At 40.0% G+C, this 25,963-nt stretch overlaps 1 protein-coding gene and 1 long non-coding RNA gene across 5 annotated transcripts in view; one reads left to right on the top strand and one right to left on the bottom strand.

Moving 5' to 3' along the window:
* Positions 1-25,963, top strand: part of LOC102457832 (uncharacterized) — a 48,923-nt gene that overhangs the window by 16,251 nt on the left and 6,709 nt on the right. For 2 of the 3 annotated variants that reach the window (XR_016349481.1, XR_016349482.1), the window contains 2 exons: positions 14,076-14,144; positions 20,893-21,029. This is a non-coding gene — a long non-coding RNA (uncharacterized LOC102457832). Of the gene's footprint in view, positions 1-6,762; positions 8,426-14,075; positions 14,145-20,892; positions 21,030-25,963 lie in introns of those variants that run through there. The other variant, XR_016349483.1, reaches the window with a different exon arrangement.
* MYOZ2 (myozenin 2) lies at positions 980-25,596 on the bottom strand. 2 transcript variants are annotated; one of them, XM_006112604.5, is made up of 6 exons: positions 25,436-25,596; positions 24,756-24,859; positions 16,869-17,038; positions 12,697-12,826; positions 9,751-9,934; positions 980-1,951 (listed from the first exon to the last, which is right to left on the bottom strand). In XM_006112604.5, exons 2-6 carry the CDS (start codon positions 24,829-24,831, stop codon positions 1,720-1,722), a joined length of 792 nt encoding a protein of 263 aa, XP_006112666.1. In that variant the 5' UTR covers positions 24,832-24,859; positions 25,436-25,596; the 3' UTR covers positions 980-1,719. The 2 variants fall into 2 exon arrangements, with proteins under 2 accessions (XP_006112666.1, XP_006112667.1); XM_006112605.3 differs by lacking the exon at positions 25,436-25,596 and adding an exon at positions 19,380-19,615.

Genomic DNA, 25,963 nt, shown 5'->3' on the forward strand with positions numbered 1-25,963 from the left:
TTTTATATGTGAAATATTGAGTTTACTGCTGTTTGAGCAGAGATTGGCAACCAGGAACCAGCCTAATAAAGGGCAGTGCCCTGATGGGAGCAATGAAATGTGTTTTTTGTGTTTGCATATGCTGGGGGGTTTCCTTAAGAAAATCACTCAGGCTAACCCTGAGGTCTGCCTTGTGAAGATTGTAAATTAACTACAGTTAATAATTAGAAACCATTGGACAACTCCTCCAGGGTGAACCTCCTAAATCCGGGACTCTCTGGTCCAGCAACATTCATGGTTTATCAGGATCACGGATGTTGCTGGACCAGAGAGCCCTGGCACCTGGGAGTGCGAGCCGGTCGGGAGTCCAGCGATAGGAGAGCCCCACCATCCAGACTGGTGAGCCCCATCCTGGGGAGCCCCAGCTGAGCATGGCAGCAGTGGGGCAGCTGCAGAGCCCTGTCTATGGGAAGCCCCGTCCAGGCAGGACAGAAGCTGGGCCATGGCGGCTGAGGAGATCCATTCCTGGAGAACTCCAGCCAGCTGGTAGAAGTGGTCCAGAGCCAAGCCCCAAGCCCTGTAGCAGCAGGGCTGGAGCAGAGCGAGCAGGAAGGAGGGTCAGAGTCCTGGGAGGCCGGTGGCAGGGAACCTTCCCTGATCTGGCAAATTCCCTCATTCAAGACTGGTCGGGTCCTCAGGGTGCTGGACCAAGGAGGTCCAACCTGTATGTACTCCAGGCACCAACCACACCATAGGAAGAATCACTGAGGAGAATTGGGCACTGCCACACTGCTGTATATAGGAAATGTTATGCATTTGCAGCCGAATTAGCCATTAGCTCTCTCTGAGAAGAGATATCAGCTTAGAACATTAGTATTGATCTAAATTCTGAGGCCAGTTCAAGTTGCCCTCACTCTTGAGGGTGGGTCAGAACAGCCTGAGTTCCTGGTGGCTTGTGTTCTTGAGGTGTCAAGTCAAATAATCACAAATTCAGTTTCAGTGACCACATGTATTCATTTTATTTCTTTTTAATATGACAAAAAAGAATGTTCCATGGAAACCCTTCTCCCCTTAATGTTAATGCAATGTAAAATATAAGAGAGAAAGTCTTAGAGGAGAGACAGAGTCTGGCTTGAAAGCTCTGCCATGGAATGCTGTCTTTAAATATGGTCTTTCTTTGGTCAGCTAAATTTACTTTTGGTGGTGACACAAGAGACAGCAAAAACGTAAGCGATAAGCCTGCTCTCACTAATGCCAATAGCAAAACTGGTTTTAACATTAGAGGGGGAAAAATCGGAGCCCAAACTTTATTTCCAAATCCCAGGATAAAGCAGCAAGGATATTGAATCAATCTGACATGCTAGGACTAGAATAGACATGAAATGCCATGTGGTCAGAGTCACTTTTTCCTTATCACAACTGCTTTTAATGTTGCAGTGCAAAGGTTTGAAACAACATCTAGTTTTTATTAAAGAATACAAGTGAAAAAAAATAAAATGCATAGACAGACAAAAATCAAAAAAGTTTCAATGAATAGTTGCCAAATTATTTTATTTATATTAGGTCTGTAGATGAAATTAAAGTCACGAAAAAGGTTACTGTATCAGAAGTTAGTAGTTAGATTCCAGCTACCGGGGAGGCTGTGGCAAGTAGGTTCTATTAAAGTCAAAATAATAACATACTGATTTTTATGGTCAGCTTTCAGCATTTTGTATCAGATATAAAACAACAGCTTCCCTTTCACAGGTCATCCGTTTCTGGAACAGTGTTGGAATCCGAAGGCTGGATGAACACTATGGGAATATTCTCTGACGTCCATCCCTTAGGGGTCCTGTTAAAGGACCTCCTTGTAGAAAGAGGGTTAGCGAGGATCATGAACCTGGGATCATTTAGCAGAAGTAGATTAAAATCTGGTACCTTGAATTTAACCAGCTTTGATGCTCTCTCAAAACCACCAAATGGAGTCGCAACTCTGTAGATGGTGGGAAAAATAAAAGTGAAATTTGATTTTAACAATACCCATTTTTCTTTTGCTGCAAGAGCTGAAAAAGAATGATGTGGTTTTGTTTTAATTGGGTTTGATTTTTATGATTTTTTTCAGTATAGTACAGTAAAACTCCAGTGGTCCGGCATCAAATGGTCCGGCACTACTGATGGTCCGGCACCATCTGGAACCCGGAAGTGCTCCGGGCAGCCGGACTATTGGAGCTGCTCTGCCCCCAGCTTCCCGGATTCAGCTGCTGCTGAAACTTACCAGCGGCTGACTCCAGGAAGCCTGGGGCAGAGCAGCTGGGGTGCTGCTTGATCCCCTAGCGCCACCCCTCGACGCTGCTGAAACTGACCAGCAGCTGACTCGGGGAAGCCCGGGGCAGAGCAGCTGGGGTGCTGCCGGGTTGGTCCTGCAGCGCTGAGGGGCACATCCCCCCCACTCCACCCCAGATCCCTCATAGTCCCCCCCCCCCCTTCCAATAGTCTGGCATATTTGATAATCCGGCACCCCATGGGTCCTAAAGGTGCCGGATTTTCGGAAGTTTACTGTAATATGATTTTTCCAAAAGTTTTTCAGAAAGCTAGGAATTATACGTTAATTATTTTTCTAGAAAATTCTCTTTAATACCTGTCTTTTGTTCCTCTTTTTGTTCCTGCTTAGTCGCAGCTTCTCATAATCATAATCACCCAATATTAGGAACTGCATATTCTGCCCATGGGTAAGGATGACTCTGTATGCTCCAGCCTCTTCCCCTCATATTTTGAGAGTCAGAACATGTTGTTTTCTAGACATACTAAGGGCATGTTCTAGTTCCCGATGTGTGTGACAGACCTCAAGAAGGTGGGTTAAAGCATTAAGAATCTGATTCTGATCTCACACTGCTATTAATCAGAGGTACTGTGGTTAAAGTCAGCAGATTAACAATGTATGACCTTATCTACTCACAGGAGGTGTACTGATTTAACTCAGTTTGTTTAGAAACTGGCTTTGTTAAATTGGTGAAAACAATGCTGCAGCTGAAACCTACTCTCTGAAGCAGGCTTTGTGCCTCAAGGGCCTGCCTAGGTTTCTTTTGGTGGGGACTTGAAGAAACACAGACTGAACCAAGCCCATTATCTGCTGCTGGGACCATGGATGTTCCAGGACCAGAAAGTTCCAGTGGAGAGCTAGCACCTGTGAGCCCTGCAGGCTAGCTGGGCAGCAGGAGCCCAACACACAAAAGTGGGGTTTCCTGAAAGGTCAGTGGAAGCCCCACACGCAGTAGGCTGGAGGGGGCCGGCGGCAGAGGGGCCAGAAATGACTTCCTTTGGTCAAGCAAAATCCATCATCCGGTATCAGTCAGTTCCTGAGGGTGTTGGACCAGTTTGGTCCAACCTGTACTGGCAGACTCCTGGGCACAGAGTTTTCCGTTAGTGGTTCCAGAACCACAGATGTAAACAAATCTGAACAAACAGAAATAAATTATACCAAATGTAGCCACAATTGTTGGTAAATCAAGTAGCTAGAGTCCTGCATGGATACAAAATTTTGTATCCGTAGCTACATGTGTATCTGCCAAAATGAGCCACAAATACGGATGTGAATACCTGCAGATATAAAGTGAATATTTGCAAATTTGCAGACTTCTAGATACAAAACTTGTATCTGAATCCACATCCATATCTGCAAAAATGAGCTGAAGATATCTGGATCTATATCCTCATCTGTGGATGCGTATACTCTCAGATATAAAGCAGGTATCAGTGGATTTGCAGGGCTCTACAAATAGTTTCCTGAGGTATATTTAGATAATCACAAGTAAAGAAGCAATTAAGATTTGTTAACTGGACTTTGATTCTTAGTTGCCACAAAACCAACATAAAGAGTGGCACACCCAAGTTAATTCCATCTAAAAACAGAGAGCTTTAAGTTGGCCCCATTGGTTTTCTGAATGTGATACAGAATAAGGTAATGGATCCATTGTCTAAAGTTCCTGTGGTTACTGGTCCAGTGCAGACCATAATAAATAATTGAACACCAGCAGAAACCAAGAGAGAAGTATGGAAGACTTTACTGGTATTTTTAGCAGGTTATACATGGTAAAACAAAACTCACTACCAACTGTGCAAACCCCAAGATTAAAACAAAACAAAACAAAAATCAAAGGAAAAGATCTACTTTTCTAGATCTAGACTACTAGATGGCTCTTTGTGGTGCATAGAAATTGCTCACTGAAATTTTTCAATTAGGTGCGTCCCCCAAATAGCTAACTCTGCTTCAAAAAATTGATCCTGGAAAGATGGCAAGTGCCTAGTGAAAGGTTCTAACCACCCACACTTGGAAAAATGGAGGGTGTTTTTTGGATCAGGCTCCAAAACTACATCTTTTGATACATAAAGGATCAGATTTAGTAGCAGCAGCCACTCCATGCATCAGAGTCTCTTTGGGTATGTCTACACTACCACCCTAGTTCGAACTAGGGTGGTAATGTAGGCAACCGGAATTGCAAATGAAGCCCGGGATTTGAATTTCCTAGGCTTCATTTGCATCTTGCTGGGCGCCGCCATTTTTAAATGTCCGCTAGTGCGGACTCCGTGCCACGTGGCTACACGTGGCACGGACTAGGTAGTTTGGACTAGGCTTCCTATTCTGAACTACCGTTACTCCTCGTTCCACTAGGAAGCCTAGTCCGAACTACCTAGTCCGTGCCGCGTGTAGCCGCGCGGCACGGAGTCCGCACTAGCGGACATTTAAAAATGGTGGCGCCCGGCAAGATGCAAATGAAGCCCGGGAAATTCAAATTCCGGGCTTCATTTGCAACTCCGGTTGCCTACATTACCACCCTAGTTCGAACTAGGGTGGTAGTGTAGACATACCCTTTGAGATCAATAGGAGTTTTTCACACTCACTGATGGTCTATGCAAGTCTGGAAATTTTCTTCCAGGTTCCAAATGACAAATTCTATACTAACCTTATGGATTAAAAATAATTATCTTTAAATCAGCACTGAGTGAGTGCTGTGACATACATGATCTTGAAAATAATAATCATTTGAATTGCTGCCCTAATTAAGATGTAGTGGCAGTGTTCATGCAATCTTTAATGTTTATGGATTTGTAAATTAACAAAAGGATAAGCAATGTTAATTTTGCATTTGTGCTTTGAATTTCTTGAAATAATTATTTTCCGTTATAATTCTAGCTATATTTAGAGCACATAAGTATAGATAATATATTCAAGTGTGCATGTTTTATGAAAATTCACTAAACTTCTTTTGAACTTACAAAAATGAATAACAGCTATATAAAAATTGGCCTAGCTAGATTATACATTAACATGTACTCATGTGCTATGCAGAAATACATGATGATATGCATAAAAGAGAGTACAGTAATTAGCTAATGAATATTAATTTGTCCTTCAGGGCATCAATGTATTTTCTTGTGAGCAACAGACTGTATCATGACAAGGTGCTGTAATGTGCTACACTGTATGGAAACGGAGCAAATAACCTGAGCTCTGATTAATTGTTCATAACCCAAAATCTGTGCCTAAAAAATTCCAGATAGTCATCATATATTATAGGCGAGAAAATGCTAGTTCTAGGTAGTGGCACCAAGAAGTTAGGGGTAGATTAATATTCACTTGGAATATTCCAAAAAAGTTGATGGCTAATGTAAAAACATAGTGCATACCTGTATTTTTTATTTTGGCCCCTGCTATATATGTGCACATTATTTATTTGATCAATTTAAAATCATTCTTAAATTGTTCCTATAAAGGAGAGGATTTTTATCTGAATTTTTGGGGAGTTATAAGATTGAGACAGAATGTTTTAACTATGCTGACTTAGCTACCAAAGATGTATAATTAAAGTAGTAACAAAAAATTTAATTTGCCCAGAGTTCTTTAAAAATGTAAACATTTGCTGAACATTCTGCCTAGAGCTGTGCAGTGGAGACCTGCCCCTGACACACCTATGCACACTCTGGAGAAAGTAGGACTCTGGTTATACCCCAATGCCACCAGAAAGTCTCAGTGAAAAACCAGAGGGGAATTATGGAGAGACATGGTAGGGTAGGACCAGCTGAAGAAGCAGCCAAAGCTTTGGATATTCCAAAGATCTTTCTACAGTTTCCACTGGACTTTCTCATGTATGTGCTGATTAGCTGTTTGTTCCTGACCTCCCCTCCTCACAATCTCTTCACCTCCGTTTTATTTCCTCTTACTTTCTTCTCCTAGTCCCTGTACACACTTCTCAACCCCTTTTCTTCATTGCCCCTCTCCCTTTACTTTCCCTTTAATTTAACTGTTTCCCTCCTAACTAAACCCAGTCACAAAAATAGATAAATCATGGCACTGATATTATGTTTAGGGCTGTCTGCTTGTGTGTTACACACTTTCCCCTGTTCTGTGTCTGTCTTGTTTGTTTAAATTGTATGCTCTTTGGAACACAGACTGTCTGCTAGACAGTGCTAAGAGTGTGCCTGCCTCCCGCAAGTTGAGGGCACTTGACACTTGGCAGGAGACACTTAGCATTTTGCAGGATCAGATCCAGGGTTTGTAAATTAGTAAAGCAAAGCACTAGCCAGATGGACGGGATTCCTTAGTGTTTTGGAAGCAATAGATTGGGAAGGGAGAGGCCTGAGCAAGACCTGATCTAGTTGGAGAGGAAGAACCAGTCAAACCTGCTTATTGTTAGATGCAGGCATGCTGCAGTGCTTTATTGGTCATCTATAATTCTAATGTTGACATTTTCCACTGGAAACAGAGTGGAAGGAGGGGTTAAGTTAATTTCCTATTATAGACTAGTTAGCAAAAATAATTCACACTGGTTTTTCCATATAGATTCTTCTAAGATGGCATTCTTACCTTTGTGCTAGTTAATTCTCCTTGTGTTCCACTTGAGACTCATCTCTAAAGGAAAGCAAGTGATTTTTGCTGTTTCCCATCTAGTGTCAATTAGAGTAGGGTCCTTCTAATTTTCACCAGCAGCTCCACAAAATCCTTACCAATACTCTGCTGGTGGTTTCCTTGGAGCCAGTGAATTCTGGTCCCCCCTGACTATCCACTCAACTCCGTATCTGTCAGATTGCATTGGCTATCTATAATCCCTTAAAAGGAAGGCAAGTTTAGTTGCTTTTTGCTGCTACAGCCTCCTTCTTGGTGGACTTACTGGTGCTTCCTCATTCCTGTTGTGGAAACCTAACCCCAAATAAGGCCACTAACTGTATAATTGCCTGAGATTTGATAGAATCAATTTACATGTGGTCAAGATTGGGCCCTGTATTTAAAAGAGACAAATGATACATTTTTTCACAAAAAAGTTCTGAATCCTTTTCTTGCCTCAGTACACCTCTAAAATTGTCCTTTTTTAAAGTTACCCTTGTCCAAGTCTTATTTAGCAAATCTAACTCACTTCTCAGTCAGGAAAAACTCCCACTGATCTCATTGATAGTGGTGCTCAGATCTGAAAGGATCCTAAGTTTGGTCTCTAAAATCAAAGATTGTCATTTAAACAAAGATATCTGAATTCACAAAATACAATCTGAACACCATGTTCGGAGTCCCATGCATCAAGGATGCCATCAAACCTTCTCCCAATGATTAATGGTGAATGTATCTATGTGTTGCATGTACTTGGAATTACCAAATCCTGAAAGTGGTTCTTCCTGGAGTGACACAGTCAGACTGGAAAACCTGACTGATACTAGTTAACTCAGTGATGTCATTATGACATCACAACTCATATATTCAATATTTTATCAATTGCCTGTTTTCAGGATTGTAATGAAACAAAGCAATTATCTAGACACTTTCTGCCCTAATAATGACTAGATGTCATAAATATAGATGTAGTGTACATGTCCAACAGCCTTTCTAGGCTGAGTATAACTTGGTGCTTTTTCAAGATGGGGCAAGGCCTTGTATATTGTATTTACCAGTTTCACCGTTTAAAACTTTCTGGATCAAGTCTAAGACCAAACCCTGAATGTAAGTGGCAGGTTTCAATGATATTCCGATGGAGAAATGCACAAAATAGGAGTATATATCCCAAAAGATGCAGTTTTCCTCATAGAAAAATAAGACAGGTAGTAATAAGAAGTGGGCAGTGAGCAAAGTCTAATCTCCCTGAGAAGGCTGAAAATTTACAGCAGACACCACTGGATATCAGCCAAGCCTCAGAACCCATGTTTATATTAATTCTGCTTTAGTGCAGCCCCTAGTTCTTCCCTTTCCTAACAATAGCAGGATGTTTGATATCTAAGTTTCAGAGGAGTAGCCGAGTTAGTCTGTACAGCATAAACTTAAAAAAGTGTCTGTCAGGTTTTCTGTAGTACTAGTGACCATAGTAGCTAAACTGTGCTGCTATTGTTCTCACAGTGGCAGATGTGCTCACATGAGCTCTCCAGTCAGTGTCTGTTGCATCTTTTTCTGAGTGGAACATGGCATACAACTTCCCAGCTCTTCCTCCAGGTCAGTAGCTATAACTGCTTGCTCATCCGTCGGTGATGCACAGTTGTTGTGAAACAGATTCAGGGGAGACTATGCAGTGCCATGATAAGACAGCCATGTTTCCTCTCCTCGCCACCATAATTTAGATGTACCTGCTCACCTCCATGCTTCTGAATGGAGTTGTTGATCTTGACAATTTCCTACAGATCTACATTGCCAGTATCTGCCATTTTATGTGGAAGTAGAGTGCCACACAGCCGAGTTTGTTTTTATTTTTGGTGTGGTTTTTTTTGGCATGGCTTAGTCAGCTGGAGCGAAACAGGAGCCATTTAAGAAAAATAAGTTTGTGGAATAAAAGAAGATATTGTGTACAATATGAATAAAGGTGGGAGGCACCATCTAGATGTTTTCTAAAGCTCCCAAAATAGTTCCAAGCGCCAACCAATGTCAACATAACAAGAGGTTCAAATTAAAACCACAGTCCACCAGCTACTGTGTAAATAATTTCTCATTCAGCTCCCTGCTGGCTTCACACACAGCATTTTATATTTGCTGCCTAGCTTTTGTTTTTGTGACCCTATTTTGCAGTTTTAAAACTGAAATCTTTTAGTTTAAGATGTTCATAGAGTTTGCAATGGCCTGTTAAACATGATGGAGGGCCTGATGCTTCAGATAGCTGAATAGCCCCTGTGAGGACTAAGGGCTCTCAGCTCTTTGCAGGATCAGACCCAAAAACACAAATCTGTCGACTATGGATTGTAATATAAAGAAACAAAAATTGATGGTTCCTGTGATAGTGCTTATGAAAAAAACTCTAACCAATGCTCACTGGCCGGATCCAGTGGTTATTGAAGTCATTGGAAAGATCTAACAAGCTTTGGATCATGTCCTTGCTTCAGCCTATTTATTCCATCAAGTCAGGGGTTCTGGGATAATTTGTATAGTGATGAAAGCCACTGAACCAAACTGTATACCCAATGTATGACAGAAACCACTTCAGGCCAGGAGCCACAGGTACATAAACACCCTCAGCATCTGTAATTCCAACAGCTATTCAAATTAATCATTTAAATGGATATTGGGTTTTTATCCTTTTCTTTCTTTAATTGTTTCTTAGTTTCTTACTATGACCTTCCTCTTGTGGTATTTATACTAGAGATTATTATAGAATCCATTCTTTAGATTTAGACTAATTGTGCTTTCCTCTTTAAAAATCATCCGTGTGTGTGTGTGTGCTTGTGTGCATGTGCACACATATGAACTAGTTTCTTTCCCTAGAGCTTGGTTTAAAAAATCCACTTCACATATGTATTTTTACCTAAAATTCATCCTGCTCCCTAAATTACCTGTTAAAGCTCCTGTAGTCAGGTAGCTCTGGCTTTGCTTCAGGCTTAAAGAGTTTAGGGTATAAAGCCTCCAACAACTCTGGGTCATTGCTGATGGCTTCTATCCAGGGGGACTGATAATATTTTGGCACAGAAGTAGTGTTGAACCTCTCAGGAGGAATTTCCTTTAGTGGTCCAGAATATCCTACATGGAAATAATTCAAGGGTCAATAATTATAAATCGTGCATTGCATTTTATAGCATTTTCATCCAAATATTTCAAGGGGCAATTACACATACTAATTAATTTTCACTACTGGTCTATGTACTAGATAAGAAATATTGTACACACATTTTATAGAAGATTAAGCCAAACAACAGAGAGGATTAAGTTATTTGCCCAAGACTACTTAGAAATATGAACCAAACATAGAGGATTTGTACCAGTTTAGTTAAACCAGTGAAAAAGAGCACTTTGTAGGTGCTCTAACTTAGGTATAAGAATGGTTTATTTTGGTTTTGCTTGAAACTGTTTCTTGTTGGTTTAAGCTGGTTTAAACCAAAATATGAGTGTCCACACAGCTTGCACTAGCTTAGCTAAAATGAGTTTAAAATCAAACCTTTAGTTAAAACAGTTCAGTTCTGTTTGTAGGCTAGTCTTTGGGGGCATTAGAAAAGCCCTAAAACAGAGTTAGGAGCACAAGTCCCATTGTCTTTCAGTGAGATTTATGCTCCTGATCCACTTTTGAAAATCTAGCGTATGTCTGGTTCTCCATTGTTTTGCACCATGCAAGCAAGTGAAGAATCAGAACCATTCTCTCTCTTACCAGTGAGGGTTATTATAGAATCCATTCTTTAGATTTAGACTAATTCTTACTCCTGATGATCAGTACCTTATTACATAAGTAGTTCCATTTACTTTAGTGGAATTACTTCTATAAGAAGGGACTACAGAACAGGAGTAAGGGTGGCAGAATCTAGCCCTTAATATATAGTTGAGAGTTTTCAAAACGACGAGGGGTTGTCCTAAATTTTGAACCAAACTATTTGTTGGAAGAAGAGAGAAAATTATTTCTAATTTTTTATCTTACTAAGTTTCTAATTCTCTCGGAGTGTGTCTACACTGCACCACTATTTTGAGACTAACGTTATTTCAAAATAACAATGTGACCATCTACACAGCCATTCCATTATTTTGAAAAAAAATCAAAACAACATATGGCTTATTCCAAAATCCATAAACCTCATTCTACAAGGAATAACACCTATTCCGAAAAAACGATTTTGAAATAAGGCATGTGTAGATGCTCCACTGCTGCTATTTCAAAATAGCTCTTCACCAGGGCCATTCTAAGTTATTCCTCCCCAGTGCCTTCTAGGGCTCTAAATTGAAATAGCACATCTACATAAGGGAAGCGTGCATCAGACTCATTTTGAGGCTTCCCTGCAGTGTAGATGTGCTATTTCAAAATAAGCTATTTGGACTATTTCTTTTGGAATAGCATATTTCAAAATAAGCATGCAGTGTAGAAGTACCCTTAGGGTGCATCTACATCACACCCTTAGCTCAAAATAAGCTATGCAACTTGCATTAAGCAAATTGTGTAGCTTATTTCAGTGCTACTTTGCAATATCTTATTTCATAATTTGACGCTGTCTACACAGCACCAAATTTCAAAATAACTCGCTATTCTGAAATTTCCCTTAACTTTTGTGGAACAAAGGTTACCGGGATGTCGAAATAAGCCACCCGTTATTTTGAAATTTATTTTGAAATAATGGGCTGCTTCAATAGACACGGAATAGCTATTTTGGGATACTTCCGGTATCCCAAAATAGCTCCACAGTGTAGATGTACCCTAAGTGTAGTTATTGCTTCATTTTTGCATAAAAACACTGCTTTGTTTCCAAATCAGAAAGAAAATCAGAATTCAGAGAAATATTTTCTGCAGACAAAGAGCTCGTATATCACCCTTCAGCTTTGGAAACAGAGCTTGCACCCATGCACATTGTATTGGGCTTGTGGCTACACAGTGTACTAAAGCTCCTAGTACTTTTGGAAATCACTGATAGAGTGGCATTGATCCAGTTTATGTTGGCTGGAAAAAGTCTACTCAAAACATGCATGCACTAAATAATGCTGACCAAAGACTGACTTTGTAAAAAACACAGACTGCTTATGAATAATTCACAACCAGGAATAAGCTATATTTTCTGAACAAAATATTTGTCACAAATTATTTGACCAGCAAGGCTTCCATGTAGGTTAGGGTTTTAAGTAAAGAAAATGGGATCCTTGCAACCAAGGTCTTTAAAATAGAAACGTATCACTGTAGCCAGAGAGACAAATTTTCCTCTTTATTCCCAAATAAAGGGGTCATTGAGAACCTGAAGTGACTTCAGATTCACATTTAAAAGCAGTAGTCCACTAGTGATGCTGAATCTCATATGGCAGAAAAGTTTGGTGAGGATAAATAATTAACCTTGGCAGGATCAGATCAATGGGGTTATGCAGATTTCGAGTCTGATGATCTGGCCCCAGATGGTAATACAAAATTATCAAAAATACTTTGGGCTGGATATCAGGATTTAATAAGACTAAACATTTAATAAAACTAAACGTCATATGGGATTTCTATTGTTTTGTGGCATTCTTATGGTCATAGATGCCTAGAGAATAATTTCTTTCAACGTATCTTAAGTATTTCTACTTGTGTGTGACATGAGACACTACAGAGGTGTGTGAAAATTTTTATAAACCACACTGAAGCAAGCTCAGTACTCTGATTTGCTTTTCAGATGAAGATTCATATAAATTCTCTATTTCTAACCTCATTTCAATAAATTTGCAGACCCCTAATAAATATCCTAGTAATGATAATGTAAAAAAAATGTGCTGCTGTTTTTTGTTCTGTGAAATAGCTGAGTACTCGCTACACGCACAATTTACAGTAATTTGTACTTTACCTGGTGCAATGCTTTCAGGATTTGGTGGGCTCCGTGGGTCAGGTGTATTAGGAGGTGTCATTGGTGCATGCTGTTGGCTGACTTCAGCATTTCTAGTTTCCATTTTAAGAATTTGCATGGGTTCACTGCGCTGCATTAGAATAGAAACAGATACTATTGATGGTATGTGCGTGCCAAAAGATGTTATGTGACTCTGAATTAGGGAAGTATTATCTTCATAATATACAGATGGAAAACTGATGTAGGGTATACAGTAAGGCTACGTCTAGACTGGCATGATTTTCCAGAAATGCTTTTAACAAAAAGCACTTTTTGCGGAAAAGTGTCCGTGGCCAATCTAGATTCGCTTTTCCGCAAAAAAGCCCCGATTGCCATTTTTGCGATCGGTGCTTTTTTGCGCAAAACAAATCTCAGCTGTCTACACTGGCCCTTTTGCGCAAAAATTTTGCGCAAAAGGGACTTTTGCCCGAATGGGAGCAGCATAGTATTTCCGCAAAAAGCACTGATTTCTTACAGTAGGAAGTCAGTGCTTTTGCAGAAATTCAAGCAGCCAGTGAAGACAGCTGGCAAGTTTTTCCGGAAAAGCGGCTGATTTTCGGAAAAACTGGCCAGTCTAGACGCATCCTTAGTGATTTGCCCATAGTCACACAGGAAGTCTGTGTAGAGCTTAGAACTGAACTCATCTACTAGTCTAAGACCTAAATACAGTGAAATCTTTGTTATCTGGCACTTATGGAGAAAGGGGATTGCCAGGTAATTGAATGTGCAGGATAAAAACACACACACACACACACACACACACACACACACACACTTTTTGCTCTGCCTCCTCTACTTCCTCAGCAGATTTGAGGGGAGTAGAGGGAGCAGAGCAAAAAGGCAAGCTGAGGGGGAAGGAGGTGCCAGCTGATGAGGTCATCCAGGAGAGTAAGCTTTCAGAAGCACCTCAACAGCTGGCTGGACAGGAGGGAGTTGGGCACACACACCTGAAGATGTGTATTGTGACTGGGGACAATGCTGGTTAACAACGTTTTCTGGTTAACAGATTGCCAGATAACACAGCTTTCACTGTACTACATCAGTATATCTCAAAATTTTCATGTTGGTGACCTTTTATTCAAATGCAAAAATGTTTGCGAAAGACTCCATGTGAATTATGAAAGTAACAGCAAAAATTATCAATAAGAACAATGAAAAGTACAATTTAGACGTGTCTGTGTTTCAAGAGGCTGACAGAGAATACTAGACCTTGAAGAAGGGTAAGAGTGTATGGGGGTGGAGGAGCAAGATTTTCTTTGCTTTAGAGTGCAATACAAATTTAAATGCCTTAGGACCCCTGCCCTCCTATTGTCTTTCATTACACCTTCCTTTCCCTACAGGTCACAACCCCACTGAATGAGAAATACTGCTCTACATCATCCTTCCTATCCTAGGATTCAAGCAATCTGGTAAGATAATGTAAAAGCCATTGATTCTCTGGAGATACTTTTTGTATGCTAATTGAAAATGCATCAGCCACGCAAAAAGTCTGTACTCCTTTGTGGGACTGATTTTTTGTTTCGTTTTGTAGTAGTCACAACAACCTCATTGCAAGCCATCTTAGGGATTTTTGATAGGCTGGAGTTATCCACACTACTCATCAGATCATGGCTTTTAAGAAAACATCCAGAGCTTTAATTGTTGTTTTTCTTTAACTACGGAATCAGAGGCTTATAAAAAAAACAGTAACTTATTTTAGCAATGACACAGTCTACAAGAAGCTTAAATATAGAGTGTGTTGGAATAGGATTTCCTTAAGATAGAAAAAAACAAACACATACTTTTTTGTAAACTTGAAACAAAGGAAATATTTTGATCATATTAGTATGTTTAGAGTGCCCTTGAAAATCCCACTCTGTATCTATATTTAAGATGTAAGTAAATGACCTCATTTTCAGGGATGCTGAGCATTCAGTAAGTTTGGAAATCAGCACTTCTGGTACATCGAAACTTGGCCCTAATCCTCATTTTAATTTTGACTGAGTGAATTAAAATTGGGAGGCTCCAGTTACCAGCTGTTTTCCTTCTACTCATCACAAAAATATATATAAAATCTTATCTTTCTGTATATGACAGGATATTGAAACAGATTCTTATCTCTGGGCAAAGTCCATTTATTGAGTTAAAAAGACAGGAGCAACAACCCATCACAGAGCTAAGATTTCTTCCTTGAAGAGGTAACAAAGCAAGATCGTGGGGAGTTCAGGCATGATATTGAAGATTTCAACTCCTGAACATTAATATAACCTTAAACTATCTTTCTGCCATGGGCTACTTAAGCATTCTGATTAATATGGGCAGTGGAGAATAGGAAAGGCTTTTCTACTGGTCTGCTACCCAAAGTTCTTTATTATGAACTGGTCAAAAGATTGTTGGAATCCAGCAGATGATACTGTTTTTTATTGCATTTTTTTCTGATGAATTATTAGTACTAATAATTCTGTTACTCTGAGACCAGTTCATAGTCCTGGCTTCACTGTAGAACCCGACTCTCTCCCCATGATTACAACTTTAAAAGAATTGCTAAAATAGCTTCTCAGAACAAAATACATGCTGAGGTACAATATAGAGTTTTCCTGGATAGTTGATGCTTTGCCACTCTTGTTTTGTTAGTCTTTAAGGTGCTACTAGACTATTAGTTGTTTAAGTTTTTCCTATTACAGACTAACTTAGCTACCCCTCTGAAATTCCTGAGTAATGTGCAGCTCCTCTCATACTCATGCCAATGAAAATATTATACTACATCACACCAATAGCATATATATAATTTTACTTGTCCCAAATGAAGAATCAGATCCAGCTCCTAGTGAAGGCAATGGAAGTCTTGATTTAATAACAATTGGACTGGCCACTAAAGCATTAGAGCCAGTCTTTTAAATTAAGTTTTAAAATCTGTTGATGGATGGGCATTTCTGTTTACCAATAAATGTTTTCTAGGTTAATTATTAATAATTATACTTCTGTATACTGATACAGCTCTCTTCATCTTCAAAGCAGTTTAAAGATGCTGGGACAAATTCTGATCCTTTGTCACATGCTTTCATAACTGAAATCACTGGGGAAGTATGGCTGGAACTGAGACACAGACTTGAGTGGGGTCCTGAGTTAGTGGGGCTATTCACTCATAGTGAAGCATGCATTTAAGTGTTTTCCTAGATTGGGATTGAAATGCTCAGAACCTTGCAGGACAGAGCCCTAATTAAACTTCACAACTCACCTGAGAGCTAGATGAATCTATAAATATAATTATCGCTATTTCTACAAATGCAGAAAATGAGGCAGAAAGATTAGGTGTATTACCCAGGGCCACAGAAGGAATGAATGTCAAAGCCAGTATTAGAACATAGGAGCATCTAATTCCTACTCTGCAATTCCCACCACCCTACCAATGTGCCTCAACGTTGTTTCTTAAGGGCCACTTGAAGAGGCAGGTCTGTCCCCATGGCTCATTTAATCCTTTATCCCTTTTCTGAGAATGCCAGCAAGGAAGTCTATTAGTGCCAATTGCACAGGTGTTGTTACTGACTACAAATTGGAATAAAGCCACCAAATAGTAATAATAACAATAATAATATTAATACTTGCTGTTTATACAGAACTTTGTATCTTTAAAGATCTCAGCTGCAATCCTTGCCCATTCCTAAATCATCACTTAGCTGTCACATGGTAATGACTTTTGGTCACTGCTGACCTTAATCAGATTTCGATGTGAATCCTTTCCATGTAAGGCCCTGGAACCTTGTTGTTCCATTCTGCGGAACAACCCTGTGCTCCCCAGAAAATGCCCTATCCTCTAGGCCACTCAAGAACCCACTCCACCCGTAGAGGGTCCCTAATCCTGCCTTCCTAATGCGGGAGCCAGCTCCATCCCTAGGGCAGCCTGTGTTGGCTGTCCCACTGCTCCCAGGATGGGCCAGACTAAAAGCAGCACCCTGATCTGAGCCTTTTTAATTTGTCTAGAAAATCTCAAATGACACAGCTCCAATGACTGGCCTTGTTCCAGGTCATCATTGAGTTCACATCTTTTCCTAAAATTATTGATAATTCTTGCAAGCAGTATCATGCAAATCATAGTTAATTTCACACTGGTCTCATTGTACTTTATTTAGAAACTTGTAATACAAAATACTCACATTCCTTTGCTTATTTGCTAAATAATGATAGTTTTCATAGGTGTACTTGTCAGATCTCCTTTGACGCATCTTAAATAGTCTTGCACCTCTGTTGCTGAGCATTGATAGTTCCTCCACCATGATGTCTCTGGGGATGCTGATTTTCTTTCCAAGGTCTAGGCCATCTGACTCTGCAACACATCAGACAAGCTCAGCTGGTTTGCTCAATATTGATATATTCTCTATATCTGTAGTCCAACAAGAAAAGCATCCTAGTCCCTCAGTGACACATAGCCTCATGCTTCGTGCTGTATTAGTGAAATCTGTTATTTTTTCATGGAGTTATGAAGTCCACCATAGCCTGGAATGAGCTTCTAAACCGGGGTAGGCAAGAGAGCCTCTGTGGGCTGGATCCGGCCACCCAGGTGGGCTGATCCGGCCTGCGGACGCTCTGCTGCTCCCCTGCCCCCAGGCCAGTCAAGACCTGGGGACAGAGGAGAAAGTGATGTCTCCTCCCAGTGTACAGTGCTTTGGGTGAATTGCCAGCTGTTTTGAATGGGTGGTCCACTCTAAATGCCGCGCGCTCCTTGCAGGGTGGAGGCAGGGAATGAGACTTCACGCACTCCTCTGCAAAGTCTCCTCCTGTGCATGGCGCCTAGAGGGAACCGCCATCTGCTCAAAACAGCTGACGGTTCTTTCTAGGTGCGGGCGGAGGGCGGGGGGCAAAGACTTTACACACTCGCCCCCAGATCCTAGGCCAATCAGGGTCTCTGGGCAAGGGTGCATTGAAATATCCTAGCCCTGTCCCATCTGCCTGAGCCCCTGTCTCTTCCGGGGCGGCCTGGGGCCACTTCAAAAATGTGTGAATTCCCTCCCTCCCCTAAAAATTATTGCCCACCCTGTTCTAAACTACTTACAATTTGATTTACAGGGGTGCTGAGCACCTACAGATCCTTTTGACTTCCATTAGAGTTGTAGGAGCTGAGCTCCTTCAAAAATCAGAACCTTGATATCTTACGATATAATTTACTAGTGGTTAGTAAAATCCTACTTTCCCTGAAGTCTGTGCCACAATTCCCCTTGAGCTCAGCAGTTTGGTCCTGGACATTTCATAAATCAGTGTTATATCCCTAGACTGCAGGGATAAAGAACTCCTCAGCCTGTTTTACATATATCTTGCTATTTTTGATTGCTTGCAATAGTTTTTCACTCACATTCAGATTTTTTAGAAATGTTCTGTAACCGAGATAACAGTTTTATTTAGAGAATTTCAGAATAAAGATCCAGTTTCTGGAAATGACTTAACAGTGAATTAAAATATGATTCTAAACCTTTTTATATGATTCCTTATCTATTTTTCCACAGCTATTGTGTAAAAATTCTCATTAATAGAAAAATTACATGCAAGATTTAACAAGTGCTAGAAATCTAATTACCACTGTTGATGTTGCTTAGATCTCTGCTTGGAAAAAAAGACCACTTCCTTGGCTTTATATTGTACTTCTGGAGCACTTTGATAATGAATTTGCATACATGCATGGTGGTAGAGGGGGAAGTGGGTGGTACTGGGTATGCTGACATTGATTTGAAGAACTCTGTTGTCTGGTGCTTTCAATTTAAAGCCCTTGTTTACTCTTTAAAACATGATAACTTTGATGCTTAACAAACTATTTATTAATTTCATTCTGCCAAAACTTGGAAAGTAGCCCTTATCAGATGTGGCTGTGATTAGATCACCCAGTAAAAATAAGATTGTTTAGCATCTTCTTCTCCTTTGTCATTTACACTTACCTATGCTCATCATTTTAATAATTGAATTAGTCTCTGTGTGTGTTTATAAGCTTCAGGACAAAATGTGAAGTAATATCATGCTATTCAAAATTGCATTGAGGCTCCAATGCGAATCATTCCTCTGCTTATTCAAAGTGGCATTTTGGTATGTGTTTGAAATAAGCCCCAATTCTTTCACTATTTTTATGAACTAAAGAATATCTAGGATTCAGTTAGTCTGTAAATGTATGCAATATAGTAAAATGAACTAAAAATCAATTTATGTGTAGGAATTTGTACATTTCTTCCAAGACATTACACAGAAGAATACAATTTAATTTTGCATTTCTGATTGCAATAGGGGCCCAGTAAAAGGTATGGTAACATTTGGTACTAAATAAAGAATTGAAAAAAAATAATGGAGATGTTAATATTTATTTTCAGAATTTCTATAGTTTGTCATTTTTAATTAATTGTGTAATACCTCCTGGAAGCTTAGTGAATATAAACAACATGAATTCTTGATATTCTGGCAAATATCAATCTCTTGTAAATGACGCAGGCACATGAAATATTTATCCTAGGCTATTGGAAATCTGGATTTCCCTTTAACTCACACAGAGAGAAAATTCCCCCACAGCCCAGGTCAAAGGTATCTGAATCTGGGGCATATCTCAGCAGGCATCTTGAATGGTTAGAGTTAACAATTTTACCTCTTAGTCTATCAATATTTGCATGTAAAGCAAAACTGCCTTTGCTCACCTTTTAGTCTACTGCCTAGAACTTGGCCCATGTTGAAATTTTGGGGGAATAAAGTGGAGAAAATTCAGTTCAGTTCATCTGATCCTCTGTCAATCATCTGCTCCATTCTGAATGTTAAATATTTTGGGCCCCGCTGTTCCCTCAGACACACATTGTCCTTGATCTGAATCCTGCAGAGCTAGGATTCAAAGTTCTCTGTAACCAATGGTGTATTTTGTGGTACATCTAGGCAGCTTCTGGGAAATGAAAATGTGAGATTTTTACTCTAGTATTCTGCAAATTAAAATCTAATCTGCCTGATTTAATGATGTACATTGGGATTGCTTTGGTGTCCATGCAATGAGGGTAATGAGAAGGGGGAAAAAGAGGTGCCTGGAGGAAGATAAAAGCATCATCTCCAAATGAAAAAGTTAAAAATTCATAAATGGGCACTTAAATCTGCAGCTTTATGCTTTTAATCCTGATCTTAACCTTTTAGCTTCAGTTCTTTCTCTGTTCCTGTCTAGTCCTCCCTTAAAATCATAACAGCTTTAATTTTAAATATGATTTGCGTATTTTCTCCGTCATCCACCCCTAATCTCTTTTAATCTTCCAGTTTAAAGTCTTCTAAATATCTTCTTGTAGATTATAAATTTTAATCATGAATATTAGATAATATATGTTTGTCACATAACCAGAAATAAGAAACTATAAGCATCCACAAAAAGTTGAACATGTAACTGCTGAAGTATGCATTGAAGATGTTACAGTAAAACTCCAATTGTCTAGCATCCAGTGGTCCAGCACTCCTGATAGTCCGGCACCAACTGGAACCCGGAAGTGCTCCGGCCAACCAGACAATTGGAGCTGCTCTGCCCCTGGCTTCCCCAAATCCGCCACTGGTCAGTTTCAGCAGCGGTGGACTTCGGGAAGCCCTGGGGCAGAGCACCCCAGCTACTCTGCCCCCGCTTCCCCAAGTCCGCTGCTGCTGAAACTGATAAGTGGCTGACATGGGGAACCCCGGGGGCAGAGCAGCCGGGGTGCTGCCGGGTTGACCCTGCAGCACCGCCTCTCGCCTGCAGCACCGCTCTGCCCCCAGCTTCTACAAGTCAGCCACTGCTGACCGGTAGTGGACTTTGGGAAGCCGGGGGCAGAGCAGCTGGGGTGCTGCTGGGTTGGTCCCGCAGCGCCGCCGTCTCCCACGCTGCGCAGTTCCCTGCTAACTCCCCCCCCCCTCCCCCGACCCATTATAGCCCCCCTTCCGGTACTCCGGCATATCTGATAATCCATCACTCCCTGGGTCCTAAAGGTGCCGGATTATCGGAAGTTTACTGTATATAGAACTGGAAACTAGATTTTAAAAGGTGAGCAAAGAGTAATTAACAGATATCATGGGTTTCCTTTACAAAAAATGTATTTTTCAAAAAATTAATGAGCCAAGGATTTTTTTCATATTTTTAAAAGTAAACTAGATTGCAGCCTGTCTGGAAAACATTTTGAATTCATTTTCTACTCTCATTTATACCTTTTACAGTGAAATCAGCATTTGTGAAAGATGAAGATTGCCAGGCCCGGAAAGTAAAGCCCTCTACAAAATAGGCTTAGCATAGAGCAAGTCTTTCACCATCATTCTGCCCATACCCTCCATCCTTAACTGCAGAGCCAGAAAAGGTGAGTGAGAGTTAACATTCACCCATTTAATACCTGGACTCTCTCTTGAGAGAACAGAAGAGATGCCTATTAGTTCCTATGTTTGTAGTGTTTTCCTGATGTAGACCCAGCCCGCTAGGAACGGGAATAACAACCCAAAGTGATTTCACACAAACCACTAAAGATTGGTGAGTGGTAACAGGTTTCAGCCTCTGACAAGATGACCCAGATTTGAAACAGTGATGGAGAGCTAGTGGTTTGTATTGTATTATCAGATATAAGGGTGTGTCTAGACTACATGGCTCTGTCGATGGAGCCATGTAGATGAGTTTACTAGACATAGCAAAATGAAGTGGCGATTTAAATAATCGCTGCTTCATTTACATCAAAATGGCCGCCGCGCTATGCCGAGCAGCTGTTTGTCGGCACAGCGCGGTAGTCTAGACGGGGATCAGCCGACCCCAGCACCCTTTGTTGTCAGATCCTATAAGCCTCGTTTCAAACAGCTGCTCGGCACAGCGCTGCGGCCATTTTGATGTAAATGAAGCAGCGATTATTTAAATCGCCACTTCATTTTGCTATGTCTAGTAAACTCATCTACATGGCTCTGTCAATGGAGCCATGTAGTCTAGACACACCCCATGTGTCTAGGTATGACTCTGTTTACAGAGAGTTTGTCTCAATACAGCCGCTCCCCAAGTTGCGAACGGTCGAGTTACAACCGTTCGCACTTACGACCAAAGCTCCCATGGAGTGGTTGTAAAGGCGGTCCCCGAGTTACAGACGCGACCTGTGCTTATGAAGAGTGTGGTCGCGTGTAACTCAATGGGGTCTGAGTTACGAACAGTTAGAGTTACAGACCAAGTGTTGGTCCGTAACTTGTTCATAACTCGGAGAGCAGCTGTACTTACTTTACAGGGTTATTGAAAAGTGATTGAACAAAAATGGGTCCTCTTTATGCAATGGTTCATGTGTACTAGTCCAAGCCATAACTAACTTTATTCAGTAAAATATATTTTTATTGGTTTTTACTCCAGTTAATAATACAGAGACAACACTGTTTTTTGGAGAATGAGTGGGATTCTTTTGTGGCTCAAGCAAATTAATTGAATTGTTAGCTAAATTCCATTGCAGAATCATTATTACAAAAAACAAAAAGAAAACATCTTAGCTTTTAAGATTTCAGGTTAAGGTTGCAGGCCAGCAATTAGGGCAAAAAGATAGGCCAAATCAAGATCCCAGCACCCAGTACAAATCCATGGATCTGAGCTAGAGGATTTAAAATTCACATTCAAACCCAATTTTCCCCAGATGTCTAGAAAATGTCCAGGATTTAAAAGTTATTATTAATTAAAATATTGACCAGTGAATCTTAAGATAATTTGATTGCTTCTGCAAAACTTGTCTGAACATCACTGGTTTGGATGAAATGCTGGAAATCTCATGACAGAAGACTTCACAAGATTGCTAGTATTACCAGATTTGGGCTGAGCCAAGAGGGCAGCTTTCCATAGTGTTTTGGTCTTTCAGTTTATATTCCAAGCTGAAAACAGGCGGAGAGGCAGAAGTGTGTAAAATATGTTAACTAAACTTCTTTGAATGTCAAAAGAAAAAATCCTGAATTCAGTTCAAGCTGTATGAATGCACAACATGTTCAGTAATAACATCATTTTGTGTCCTGTCCCCCAAAATTTTCAGCACCCTCTAAAGAATATCTTTCTCCTAGCCTATTTTTCCTCCACATATTCAGTGAGAAGGATGCACAAGCTATCCTAGATTAGGTATGTAAGTGTTTAACCATTTAACCGATAAGCACCAGCTTATCTGTTCTAGTTGTTCTAGATAAACTCTTCTGCCAGCTTGCACCAGCTGCCACCCTGAGTTGAGGGCTCTGCAGTATAAGACTCCCTTAGGAGCAGGGCCAGCAGCTGGGAGCTGGTGCAGTATAAGCCTTATACTGAAGAGCCTGCAGCACATGTAACTGCTAATATTTTTAAGTTACATGGTTACATTTTTTAAAAAAACAACTTTTTACTTCCCTAGTCTAGATTCCTCCCACAGACAGTTGTTCTCCCACTCCTGCTGCCTTTTACTCTGCCTCTGCCTTGTTCAGGCCTTCTCCTGTTGCAAGTCCTACTTCCCAGTTCCAATAACACTGGTCTTAATCCATCTATGGAATCAATTCCAGTTTCAGGTAGAGGCACTGGTTGTTTTTTTTATAGCAGTTCCCCATGTCTAATCTAGAGTCAATTGTTAAAAAGAGAGTTTCAGTGGTGTGTGTGAAAATGTGATCATTTGTAACTGGTATTTACACATGCCTTTGCATGCAGAAATTTCTGATCTGTAGTCAATACACGTGAAGGTAGGCATACACATTTCTGAGCATGGATCTTAATTCTCTATATTTAAAAATATGGCCCCTTAACGAATTCTGAATTAAAACTGGATGTAGTCCACAGCAAATGCCTAAATGATCCATTGGATGATTTAACTGATCGCTGCTATCAACTTTGATAAATGAGTTATCTAATTATAAGATACTTCAAAGACAATTATATCATATGTGGAGCATGTAAATAATCCTTAGTTGGCTTCAGTATAGTTTGTTTCACATAGTCTTTACATATATACACATGGAATCCAGAAATGGCATCTACAAAAATATTGCAAATGTCACTTAGATACTAACCTGTTTAATATATCTGCATTTAAAAAAATCTAAAAGGTATATTTACAAGGAATTCTGAAAGGAATGGGCAGGCATTCACACTGGGAGAACCTTTTTTGTACATATACAAAGGGCCTGATCCTACATTCCATGGAATCAGGTTTGTCAATGAATTTTCTAAGCAGGTTATTTGTCAGTAAGTTATCTAAGTTGTCACTATACATGTGAGCAGGAAAATAAAGCCAAAACGTTTCATAAGTAGATTTTAAAATTAGTCTTTAAAGCATATTTAGGCACCTAAAGAAATGGCCTGATTTTCAAAAGTGCAGAGAGTTAAACAACTTCCACAGACTTCAAGGGGGACTGCTAGCCGCTTAGCAATTTTGAATATTATGCCTCTTATTTAGGCACTTAAATAAAGCTCTGTGGGTGGGATTTTAAAAGCATCTGAGTCAGGAGCACAATCCCAATGGAAGTCAGATTGCTCCTAAATCACAAAACACTTTTGCAAGTCTCACCTTGGGAGCATAACCTTAAATACCCTCACCGTGACAACAGAAATGTTGAATTGCTGCATAAAAGAGCAGCCATTGACTATGTATTGGAGAGATCTGACAACAGCAAGTAAGGTTTATTAATTCCAATTGCTAGCTTTGATGGAAAGGAGAATAAATTGATACAAATATTTTTGATTATGCATATTAAAAGAAATGAAAAACAGGAAAAAAGATATGGACAGACAATCATGTTTTGTATATGAATAGTCTCATAACATGGAATCCAGTCATAATATTAGTTCCAAATTAATATTCTGAAAGGCTATCCACACAGAATGTACATCAGCTGTTAGATTACTTCATTCCTTTACAACAGTTGTTCATCTGAAAATAGCTTTCAAATGAAAAGAGACAACTACAAAAGGATTAGTTACCATAGGCAGCATGATACACTCAGAGGATTATTTATGGCAGAATACCCAGAGACAGAGCTGTAAGAGAGTTAAACTGTAAGATTAAAAAGAAATGGTAGGATGGGGAAGAAGCACTTTTGACATACAGTAACTGGTTTTAGTTTTATACCATTTCTGTGGATTTCCTTCATAATGTCTGATGCTTGTTGTTTCCTCTCTTTGACCATGGCAGAATGTGATAACATTGTGATTGATCTGGTGGTGTTTTCCTCACTGAAAAAAAAAACCACATTTTTTACATTGAGTCAGGGTGCAGAATCCAGTTGACTTTTATTTCTATCATTGTCTTCAGAATGATTGAGGGATATACTTATTTCTCATTTGGCTAATCTGCCTTATTAACATTGCCAAAGGTACTGGCAATCATTCCTTACAGACATCTCATCAGAGACATGTTCTCCTACTCAGGTAAAAGAAGTCCTGAGTGGCATACTGTCGGTTGGCTACACAAATTCTATAGCCAGATCTGTGGCAGTAGACTGGGCCTTCTCATTTCCATACACTATGTTTAAAAAAATACAAATCTGTGGTTTATTTCAAATGCTTTATTTTGTTAGCTCTTGATCTATAGTCTCAAAAATAAGTACATTCTGGCAAACTTCTTAAAGTGACAGCAAAAAGGTTGATGAGGTTGCTAAAGCATCTTTAAATAAGAAAAGAAAGTAGATTCCCAGCACTGAAAATTTACATCTTATTTTATTCCTGAGGTAAGATGTTACCTACATGTCTTCTATGCAATAGTCTGCAGGACAAACAATGTCAAAATATTTCAAGAAACAATACACTTACCCTATTGTTAGGCCTTGTTGTGCAGAAAAAAGCAATCCCAACCCCTTTTGGTGAAGTTTCTGTAGTTTGTTATGAATGGGGATGATTTGCCTGTCCTGGATGGTTTCTATCCTTCTGGTTGGGTCTGCATGGTACCTAGCACGAAGACAAACTGGGGGCTGACCCTCTCTAAAGAGACTGGCATCCAGCTGACATCAACTAGCTATATATAGAAACAACACTTCAGCTAGTCATATCTTCCTGGCGAAAGAAGAGAACAGAAAAGATTCCGCTGTACCCACCACAAAGAGAGTTTATCTCTTCGAGAGCTTATTGGGAGATTTCATGGAATGCTCCCTTCATACTTGTTCAGATTGTCCCATCATCACCTTGAAGAATAATAATCTCCATGTCATAGCCAGGGGAAAGGCATTTAAAAATAAGGCGCTAAATACATGGATAAGAAAGACTATATTTGATGGGAATAGAACAGGCTTAATCCTTCAGTGAAAGATAAAACCGTGCCTTTATAGTAGCTGATGACTAAAG

Source organism: Pelodiscus sinensis, chromosome 4 (genome assembly GCF_052426305.1).
Source record: "Pelodiscus sinensis isolate ZL-2025 chromosome 4, ASM5242630v1, whole genome shotgun sequence".
Classification (NCBI taxonomy): Eukaryota; Metazoa; Chordata; order Testudines; family Trionychidae; genus Pelodiscus; species Pelodiscus sinensis.

Bases quoted from the DNA above. Each gene is read 5' to 3' on its own strand.
- MYOZ2 (XM_006112604.5), bottom strand. From the start codon at position 24,831: ATGTTATCACATTCTGCCATGGTCAAAGAGAGGAAACAACAAGCATCA. The intron at 12,827-16,868 runs GTGAGTATTTTG...ATTCTAATGCAG, and splicing joins TAGCAAATAAGCAAAGGAAT to CGCAGTGAACCCATGCAAAT. The intron at 1,952-9,750 runs GTAATTTAGGGA...CACCATCTACAG, and splicing joins GACTACAGGAGCTTTAACAG to AGTTGCGACTCCATTTGGTG.